The following is an 11,458-nucleotide window of genomic DNA, read 5'->3' on the forward strand; positions in this document are numbered from 1 at the left end:
TGAGCCTGTGAAACAGTAGCCCATTACCACGAAATAGTACTTTTCGGTCTAAAACAGTAGTCAACGACGTTGACCATAGTCAACCATAAGTTGACTACGGTTTTATGGGCTATTTTTGGCTAAGTGGTATTTTTTAGCTATTTTTTGATAAGTAATTAAGAAAAATGGCTAGATATGTATTTTCCCCTACAAGAACCTGATTCTTTTCCACGTACTCCCGTTTTCTTCTTTTTCACTTCTTCACCCTTTTATTCACGTTACGTCTCTGGTTGCCCTAATCACAAACAAAATCAGCTCCTTCCAACATTCCAAGCTTGAATGGGTTAGTCTATTTTTCTCAATTTCCTTTTGCATTTTTACGTATTTGACAATTTGTAGTTCATGCTACTGCTTTTGATATTTTGTATTATGATTCAAAAAGCTGGTTTATCAAATTTGATTTCAAGTGTTTGAGATTAATGTGATGTAAATGCTATCAATTTGTTGTTTATTCTCTATTTACGTAAGTTGAAATTGAGTTCGAATTAGAATTGCTGAAAATCATTGAATTTAGCTATTATTGGTTCAGAGCTGTGCCGTAATCCGCTTCATAACAGATGAACTCCTTCAATTGCGAATATTATCAGAATCACAAAGTTGACTATATAAAGTTACCAGTTATAAAATTTTATGCAATAGTCTTTGTTAATTGGGAAAAAATATGTGGAAGAAAAATAAAACAACCTCTCCTTTTCCTTTATTTTTTTTTTAAAAAAAAAAGCTCAGACCTTTGTTTATTTGTTTTTGCTTTTCATCCGGTAACTTTTATATGGAAAATTATTTGTACATAATTCGTAGACAAAAATTTATGTTCTATAAAATTATAAAATATAACATTTTAAAACACAATTATTATGTATGAAAAAAAAAACTGCAATGTACAAATCACCTCTCATTTTATACGCACAAAAAAAAAAGCCAAGAAAACTATATAACGCCAAGAACACTATATCACAGTTCCGTATATTTTATTTATGGTTAATAACAACATTTTAACTAAAACATGTAAAATTTATTATATTTATTGAGAAATGCACCAAATAGCAAACTTTTTACAAAAAAAGTAACACAATTTGTTTTCTACTAAAAAGCGATTTATTGGGAATAATGTAGGAGGGATGTGTGGTCCCATACATAAAATAATTAAAATAAGTAACATTTTAAAAGTTATTGTAAATGAAAAATTATTAAATTTTAATAATTCCACTTCAATAATATATCAATATGTAGCCTAAAACTTACAGACATTTTGCAAGTTTCACATTACATATTGCTATAATCTTGTAAACAATGTAAAAATAAACTGCTATTATGTATAAAAACATGTAAACATATAGTTATCAAAGGTAAAAAGTAAAGCGCATTGTCGATTTTGTATTCATGAAACGTTTTAATTTTTTTTTGAAGGTACGTCTCGTCCGTGCCCTTCTCTCAAGTCATTATCAAACAAATTTGGAGGAATATTACGATTTTGCCATTCAAGAAACAGGTATGAAAGGTTAGATAGTAAGCTTGAAAAGAAAATGATAGAGGTCAAACAAAGAAGTACATCTGGAAATAGCAAATTCAGATCTATCAATAGCATAATTCTCAGGTTCCCTCAATTTAGAGAGGGATTACAAGAGATTAGAGACGTTTTTCGACAATATGGTAAGTTTAACAAGATTTTAATTCTTGTCCACTATTTTTCGGTTTTTTTGTTTGTAAATAGTTTTCATTTGGTGGGTCCTATATATAATTTTATACTTCTTTCAGTAATCATTTTATATTAGAAGTGATTATTGTTGTTGGAAAATCCATGTGTGAATAAGATAATCAGTTGATTAAATTACAGATAATTAGTTTATTCTAACAAAGCATTGTTAAGGGATGTTTGGCGTCATGCTTAATCGGTTAATCCAGTTATTCCGAGTTAAAGTTTCAGTAATTTATTGGGCTAAATGCAAGAAATGGCAATGTACTTTCGTGTATTTGTGTATTAAAGCATCCTACATTCGTTTATTTTTATTTTATTTTTTCTTATTAAAGCATTGTACTTTTTTTTTGTGTATCAATTCGAAATTTCCGTTCATTTAAAAAAATCTATCAAGTTATGGCATTGTATATTGATGACATTGCTATAACCGGATAGATTTTTCAAAATACAATGGCGTAATAGGAAGAAATGAAAATAGGATGCTATTATAAGATAATTAGTTGATTAAAGTAACAAGCAGTTACATAATTATATATATTTATTTTCACTTATCTTTTTTTCAGAATTGTTTGGCTGCATGTTTGAGTTCTGAATTTGTAATAGTTAGTTTAACTCAATGTAAGAAATCGTAATGTATCTTCATTCATTGTGTAATATATCGTCTTACTTTTACTTCTCTTTATTAGAGAAGTCTATTTTTAAATTTCTTCTTATTAAGGCATAGCATTGCTACTCTCAATCTTTTTCTCATGAAGACTTTTTAGTTTTAAAAACCTACCCAGCGATAATTTCATTATTATAATTAGGTTAAAGTTTCAATATGAAATGTTGTAATAGGAAGAAACGAAAATAAGATGCTATAATAGACAAATCGTTGAAAGTATGTTGCTATTTATTGGATTTAACCCTAATTACTTTCTTATACAGATGTTGATTCGAATGGATTTATCAATCGTGAGGAGCTAAGAAATTGCTTACAAGAATTACAATTTAACTACACAGAGCAAGAAATTGATGATCTTTTTGAGTGTTGTGATTTGAGTGGGAGAAAAGGCATGAAATTTAACGAGTTTATTGTTGTATTGTGCCTTATTTATCTCTTAGTGGGTACTGATCCCTCCTCAAATGAAACGGTAACAACAATGTTCGACTTTGATAAATTTTAGTTTTCTTTTTCTTTTGAGCAAAATTTGATGAATATATTTTTGATTTAGGGAACAAAATTTGGTTCTCCCGTGCTAAAAGCTACATTTGATACCATAATTGAAGCGTTCTTATTTCTTGATAAAAATGGTGATGGGAAACTGAACAAGAAGGACATTAGCAAAGCTATGAATGATCACTTCCCTTTGGAGAAATCTCCAATCCATGTCACCACCACTCGTTTCAGTATGCCCTTTATTTTATTGCTCTAAACAGAACAGTACATAACAGGTTGTACTGCGTTTGACATGCATTGAACTAGGACTGAGACCGGTTTCCATGAGAAAAAATTTGCAAATTTTTTCTCCCACATAAAGGTAGGACAGGAACTCATTTTTGATCTCTCGTATGTGTAAAAAGACATAATTGCCCTTTGCATCATCATCATTGAATATAGCCCTAGAAAGCTTGTTCATTTATGTCATGTGTAACAAACATAGCCTAACCGCTTAATATTTATAGAACAAACAAAAAATCATAAATTATTTATCCAAATAATGCATTTTTGACCCTATCATTTGTGCATAAATGCAGAAGAAATGGACTGGAACAAGGATGGGAAAGTTGGATTCAGGGAGTTCCTTTTCTCTCTCACAAACTGGGTAGGAATTGACTCGAATGAAGAAGTTCATGTAACACAAATCTAAGAACAACAGTAACAATGTTAGTTTGATATCGATATGTTCCTATATATACACATAATAACTACGTGCTTAGATTTATCTGAGAATAGTAATACGTAACAATGTAACATGATACGTGTAAAATGGTTTGGTAACAATACATTATTCAAGTTTTAGGTTATATATTGATATTATCGGCCAAAATGGTAAATTACATTGTTAGTTTGTTACTATTTGTAAAAAAAATAAAATAAAGTATATTCTCTATATCGGTAGTGAGACTAAAATACATTGCGATCATTGTATTCCTAAAGCTTTATGAAACTAACAAAATCACCCAACAAACAACATAAAATTTGTAAACTAAAGGTAACAGTTTCATATTTTTATGCTTTAAAAAAATCACTGAATTAAATAGTCAAAACGTTGGGTACTTGGGTATTTTGGGCTTTAAACACCAAAGGGAATATGAAATCTGAATAAATTCACGTTCCTTTATCTGCCACTTGAATCATTCACGTGAACCTATTCTATATATTATTCCAAAAAAAAACCATATGTAATTTTAGATTTTGTTATAATAGTTTATCTATAAATGGTTACAACAATAGTAATCTTCATTTATTTTCAAATTAAATAAATGCTTTTCCAAAATGATTAACACTAGATTATACATGATTTCATTCGTTATTATAACATACGTTTAATAATTAAACTTCACCAACATAATAATTAAACCTTCATTAGAAAAAATGAGTAAAAATCTCATGCAACATAATTATTTTTAAACTATTAAACAATTAAAATATCCTTCTTTTTATATGTTTTATCTTATAACAATATATGCTATGTAAATAATTATTAAAGTTAAAAAAGATATGTGTAAATATTTTTAGAAAAAACATTCTTATCAATGATAAATTTTAATAGTTATACAAAAACAATCAAATCAATAATATAAAAACATGTCATTTTAGGTCTGTGTCCGTGTATATATATATATATATATATATATATATATATATATATATATATATATATATATATATATATATATATATATATATATATATATATAAAAAGTTGTTAAACAAGAAAAAACAACTTATTAAGTTACAGCGATTTCGCACCGTGTATTTTATCTTTTTAAACTATGTTTTGTTATTGCAAGAAGCAAATAAGTACTTACTAAAAAAACATAAATTATCTTTTTCGAAAAAATAATAATAAAAAAACATAACTTATTCTAAATAAGCAATCCCAAACAACCCATACATGTTAGAAATCTAGGGTATTTCAATTTCTTGGATTTCACTGAAAGTCGTGATACGCTTTCAGATTAAAGTATTTCAATGTGGTACAATCGAAATCTTTAACCGGATAAAACTCAGTGATTGAATGAAGAACAGAGAATGTGAATGTTATGATACAATGTACCAGAAAAATGACCAAAAAACGGAATTATATATGGAGGTTTTATACAAAAAAATCTCATTATTTTGGGAATTTTTTTGATAAAGTCCTAAATATTTTTTTAACAGAAAAGTCCTGTTATTTTGGAATAATCACATAATCTGTCATTTCCTGTTAAAATAAAAAAAAATGAACTTTTCATTAATTATGGCAAAATGTTAAATAATCGGGACTTTTCTCTTCAAAAAAAAAATTAGAACTTTATCAAAAAAATATTCCTAAAATAATATGACTTTTCTGCATAAAACTCTTATATATGGTGTCTAAAAACTACCAAAACCATCACAATGCAGTTAGAAAACCACCACAAAACTGTAACAAAAACGCCTTAAAATCGGTTCCATGTAAAGGGTAAAACCATCAGGGTCAACGCCAGAGTCCAAATTATCAAGGTCAAAATTCTCAAATTCTGATTTTTTTTTTTTTTTTGCATTTTTTCTATAAAGCAATATTAACCTAAATAAATAAAATTTCCAAGTTGACCTGGCATCTCGAGCCCAGCCAAGGGCTGACCCCTCCAGCAGGGGCGCTACCCTAGACCCCCGTGGTTAGGGATGAAAGTGGGTCCAAACCCGGACCGGATGGACCCGGACCCGGAAAACCCGGAACCGGTTAACGGGATTTTTTAGAACCGGAAACCGGACCGGTATATAGGAATCGGTTCCGGTTCGGTTCCGGTTACGGTACCGGGTAAAGTGGGTCTAGAACCGAAAAACCCGGAAACATAAAAGTGGGTAGGTTGGAACCGGATAAAGTGGGTTTAGAACCGGAAAACCCAGAAAAATCAAAATTTTTTGGTAATTACTTACTACTTAGTGGGTTGAACTTTGAAAATTTTCATATTGATATCCCGACTTTGGGGGACTGTACCTCATTGAATATGAAACCAAAATTAACAAAATTACAGTCTAAAATCATATACAAACTCTAAAATACACTCTGGAAAAAACCGCATGTCAATCCGACTTTAAACGAATGAGATATGCATGTGTTAACATTTTCACAGAATACGAAGTACAAAAACAAATAGCTGAAAAGTTGAAAATTTTCAGTTTTGATATCCCGACTTCGGAGGACTGTAAATCATTGAATATTAAACCAAAAATGACAAAATTGTAGTCTAAAATCATGTACAAACTGTAAACTACAAGTTGGAAAAAACCACATGTCAATCCGACTTCAAACGAATTAGATATGCATGTTTTAAAACTTTCACCGAATACAAAAAAACTGAAAAACTAAAAACTTCCAGCTTTGATATCTCGACTTTGGGGGACTGTAAGTCAATGAATATAAAACTAAAAATAGCAAATTTATAGTCTAAATTCATGTACAAACTCTAAACTACATGTTGGAAAAAACCGCATGTCAATCGGAGTTGAAACGAATGAGATATGCATCTTTTAAACGTTTCACAAAAACCAGTTCCGGCCCTAAAAGTGGTTCGGGTTCCTAACACCGGTTCCGGTTTTTAGACCCGGTTTACCCGGACCTGATGGACCCAAACCCGGATTACCTGGAACCCGGATAAAGCCAATTTTTAAACCCGGAACCGGAACCAATTCTATATATTCCAGTTCTAACGGTTCCGGTTCCGGTCCGGTTTTCCGGTTCTAAATCTCATCCCTACCCGTGGTTTAGGAGCTTCGCCCCTAAATCATAGTGTACGATGAATCAAGACAAACTCAAACAAGTGTGCACTCCGTACCACCCTTACTTGTTCAATATTTGTCATGATCATATTGGTCAACAAGTTAATCCTATAACACTTAAATAACATTGATAACATAAATCACAGCCCCCCTTATTTAAGTGCAATCTTGATTAACTTAAAATAAAATCATAAGAAACAACAAACTGATGCATAAATGAAATGTCGTGACGATTGAATTTCATATTAGTATATTACGCATTCCAAATATTTAAATATCTCAGTGTCTCACTAAGGATTGAACTCTTTCTATTCATAGTGAATACATGAAGATAATTACCACAACAGTTTACATACTCAATAGTTCTAACTTAACACTATATTTTACTGGCATGTGTCTTATCCTTTAATAAGCGTATCAAAGCTAAGTCACAAACTTCTTGAAGCGGCCAAACTTCATGCTTATATAGGTAATCCTTTTATTCTTGCACCTGTAAATGCAATTTTTCAAAAGAACTATTAAGAAATAAAATGTCAACCTTCTTTACTTGTAGTTCCGAACACATACATTGGGATAATGTTAATAATGTGTTCAAATCTTTGAATATTAAGCTTTCCGCATTGAATTCAACATCTAATATTACATTATATAGGAATTGGGTATCTTAATATGAAAGATTTCAGGTGGAATTTAAACACATCCCTACATTCGCCTTATGTACAAGATCTATAGCTAACCCTTTGGTTAGATAATCGGCTAAATTTAACTGAGTTCTCATAAACTCTATAGATATCACACAATTCATGATGAGTTCACGAATCATTATGTCTAATAACTAAATGTCTAGACTTCCCATTATACACTTGACTATAAGCCTTAGTTAAAGTAACAACACTAGCTCACCTGATTGAAAATGGTGGATACCGGTTTGGGCCATAATGGAATTTCATAAATTAAAATCCTTAGCCACTCAACTTCTTTACCAGCAGCAGCCAATGCTACAAATTCAGACTCTATGGTTGAGTTTGTAATACAAGTTTGTTTCTTGGATGCCTAAGAAATGGCACCCCCTCTTAGAAGGAATACCCAACCACTTATAGAGGAGTGATCTTTTAAATTGGTAATCTAGCTAGCATTTGAATAACCTTCTAAAAAAGAAGGAAATCCAATGTATGTCAAACCATAATCCATGGTTCCTTTTAAGTACTTAAATACTCGATTTAAAGCTTGTCAATGATGTGAATTAGGATTGCTATTATACATACTAAGATTTCCTATAACATATGGTATATCTGACCTAGTGCTAATCATGGCATACATAAGACATCTAATAGCTCTTGAGTATTCATGTTGAGACACTTGAGATCCTTTATTAGGTAGAAGCTTAATATTAGGATATATAAGAGTGCTAATAGGAGAACAATTTTCAAAGTTACACTTAGTCAATATCTTCTCAAAGCGATGTGATTGAGTAGTTGTAATTCCATTGTTTCCTTGCTTGATTCGTATACCAAGAGTCACCTCAGCCTCCCCCAGGTCTTTCATATCAAAGCTAGATGATAGAAATTTCTTCATTTTATCAACTTGATCTAGATCAGTACCAAAAATCAACATAACATCTACATATAGAAAAATTCTAACTCCTCTACTAGAAGTATCAAATTTTCTATATTCACACTTGTCAGCTTGGTTTAGTGCAAAACTGTTAGACAATACCACTTCATCAAACTTTTGATGTCATTGTTTTGGTGCTTGTTTCAGACCATACAATTATTTCTTCAACTTGCACACCTTGTTTTCATTTTCGGGCATCATAAATGCTTCAGGCTGTTTCATGTAAATCTCGTCATACAGTTCACTATTCAAGATTGCAATCTTCAAATCCATTTGGTGAATTACAAGACTTTGTATAGCTGCAAGAGCAAACAACAATCTAATAGTGGAAATCCTTACAACAGGAGCATAAGTATCAAAGAATTCAATACCTTCTTTTTGCCTAAAGCCTTGGATAACCAATATGGATTTGTACTTATCTATGGTTCCATCCACTTTCATCTTTCTTTTAAGGGTCCATTTCGATCCTAATTATTTGCATCCAGGTGGCAAATAAGTCAATATGCAAGTAGCATTATGCTTAATAGAATCAATCTCATCCTAGATTTCTTCTTTCTAGAAAACAACATCCCTAAAATCCATTGCTTCATTAAAAGTCTGTGGATCTTCCTAAATAACAATATTGATGTTGAGGCATAGTCTCATCACTGGTTCCTTCAACTAAATAAAGTTGAAAATCAGATCCAATAGACTTAGATTTTCTAGCTCTAGTGCTTCTCCTAGGTTTAAAAGGTTCAAGTATAGAATCTGCACCACCAGATTCATCTTCAACTTGAGTTGAGTTCTTCTATAAAATTTATGAATCATGTCCCTTGGTCTAAGTACAGATGTAAATCTATATTCATCAAAGATAGCATCTATTGACTCTATAATAGTTTTCATCGAAACAGAGTCATTAAATTATGTAACATAAAATCTATATGCTTTGGAATGCTCAACATACCCAATGAAGATACAATCTATACATTTCTCTCATAAAAATTTTCTTTTTGGGTTCAGTGGGCCTTACAACTACTCTAAAACCCCAAACTTTGAGATAACTCAAATTTAATTCCTTTTTATACCAAAACTCATAAGGGGTATTCTTACTCCTTTTTTGGGATTTCTATTCAATATATAACATGATGTCGACATAGCCTCACCCCAAAATCCTTCACTCAACTCAAAATAGGATTACATGGAATTAACTATTTCCTTTAAATCCATACTCTTCCTTCCAGCCACACCATTTTTATGTGGTGTAAACAGAGCTGTGGTTTGATGTATTATTGTAGCGGATTCAAAATAAATTGGATCGTCATACTTACCACCTCTGTCAGTACACAAAAACTTTTATCAAATCATTTTTATGTAGCTCTACTTGTTGTTTACACAATTTAAATTTATTGTGATCTTCATCTTTTGAATGCAAAAAACAGACATAACAATATCTAGATGCATCATCAATTAAAGTAATGACATACTTCTTATTTCCTAGAGAGGGTGTTGCACGAAAATCACATAAATCACTATGTATGAGTTACAACACTTTACTTTCCCTTTTAACATCCTTAAAAGGTTGTCTAGTGATCTTAGTTAACATGAAATTTTTACACTTTTCATTATTTATTTCAAAAGCATGTATCAAACTCATTTTTGACATATCTTTTAATCTTTTAAAATGAACATGTCCTAGTCTAGCATGCCATAAATTTGATTTATTTAAGTTATTACTAGTACTAGTAGAAGTTATGCAAATAGTATTATCATAAGAACTATAATTAAGACTAAGACTAATCATACCATTACATACATAAATAAATCCAACAAAAGTACCATGTCTTGACAAGATGTACTTGTTACTTTCCAACATTTGTTTGTAGCCACACTTATTTAACACAATTTCATATAAGAGATTCTTTCAAATCTCTGGTACATACAACTCATTGTCTAAACACAAACATTTTCCAGAAATAAAATTAAGTAGAACACATCCTAATCCTTTGATTGGTTCAGTTGCAACATTGCCCATCTTCACAACAGATCCATCTTCAATTTGTTGACATTCTTTAAACCAACGAAGATCCTTGCAAACATGACTTGTTGCACCAGAATCAACCCAGCAAGCAACATCATCATCTTGCACATAAAATTCCTAAGAAATTATGGAAACATAACTCTAAACATAATTAAAATTCTACGCTAAATCATAATTTTGACATTTTTGTTTTTCTAGATCCTTAGACTCACTTGGACCAAGATCTTTTTTCACTTTACGAACACGACAATCCTTCTTGAAATGACCAGGTTTATTATAGTTCCAACACACCGCTTTGGACTTTTTGTTGGAAAATTTATCTTCTTTTCCTTTGTACTTCCTTTTAACTTTAGACTTGTTGGAATTTTTTGATCCACCACCTTCCACCATATTCATAGAAAAAGAGACATCTTTGTTCTTACCTTTAGGATTGTTGTCAAGTTCTTAAGTCCTCAAAGACTCTTCAATCCTTAAGTGACTTCCAAGTTGAACCAAAGTTAACTCTTCCTTTTCATGTTTTAGATTATGTTTAAAATCTTTCAAGGAAGGATGCAGTTTGTCAATGATGACATCTACATAGATAGCTTCATCCATCTTCGGGTTATATTGAACAAACTGTCCCATAATCCTTAACATATCGTGGAATTGTTCCATTACAGGCCTGGTATCAACCATCTTAAAATCCATGAACTTACTGACCATAAACTTCTTACTAGAAACATCCTCGGCCATGTACTTGGATTCCAGTGAATCCCATAGTTCCTTTGCAGATTCAATATTTTGATTAACATCAAATAGAGAGTCAGACATACCATTTAGAATGTGACTACGGCAGATGTAGTCAACGTTCTCCTATTTCGTTCTCCTCCTAGTTTCTTCTAAGGTTTCATCTTGGTGAATTCAGGCATGGTGGTACTCAGATCATACACCACTTTTAGAGCAGTAACGAGGAAATGCATCTTCTTCTTCCATCTATGAAAATCATGCCCTTCAAACTTGATCAAGTTATCAAGTTTGCTTATCATGTCCTTCATAGAATCTTCATTCGCTATTTTCACAAAATACCATAATCTTTGTTAGACATCATAGGTATTTCGATTGTTTGGATTTTATTGTGAGTCATGATACACTTTTAGATTGA

The 11,458-nt window shown here is 31.2% G+C and overlaps 1 protein-coding gene across 1 annotated transcript; it reads left to right on the plus strand.

Annotated features, from left to right (window-relative positions):
• The first annotated feature begins 237 nt into the window (after positions 1-237).
• LOC145106749 (putative calcium-binding protein CML22) lies at positions 238-3,696 on the plus strand. Its single transcript, XM_079043682.1, has 5 exons — positions 238-322; positions 1,447-1,689; positions 2,663-2,868; positions 2,950-3,124; positions 3,473-3,696. The coding sequence occupies exons 1-5, from the start codon at positions 319-321 to the stop codon at positions 3,583-3,585; spliced, it is 741 nt and encodes a 246-aa protein (XP_078899808.1). The 5' UTR covers positions 238-318; the 3' UTR covers positions 3,586-3,696.
• Positions 3,697-11,458: the final 7,762 nt, after the last annotated feature.

This window comes from Lactuca virosa, chromosome 1 (genome assembly GCF_052849685.1).
Source record: "Lactuca virosa cultivar CGN04683 chromosome 1, Lactuca_virosa_CGN04683_v6, whole genome shotgun sequence".
Classification (NCBI taxonomy): domain Eukaryota; kingdom Viridiplantae; phylum Streptophyta; class Magnoliopsida; order Asterales; family Asteraceae; genus Lactuca; species Lactuca virosa.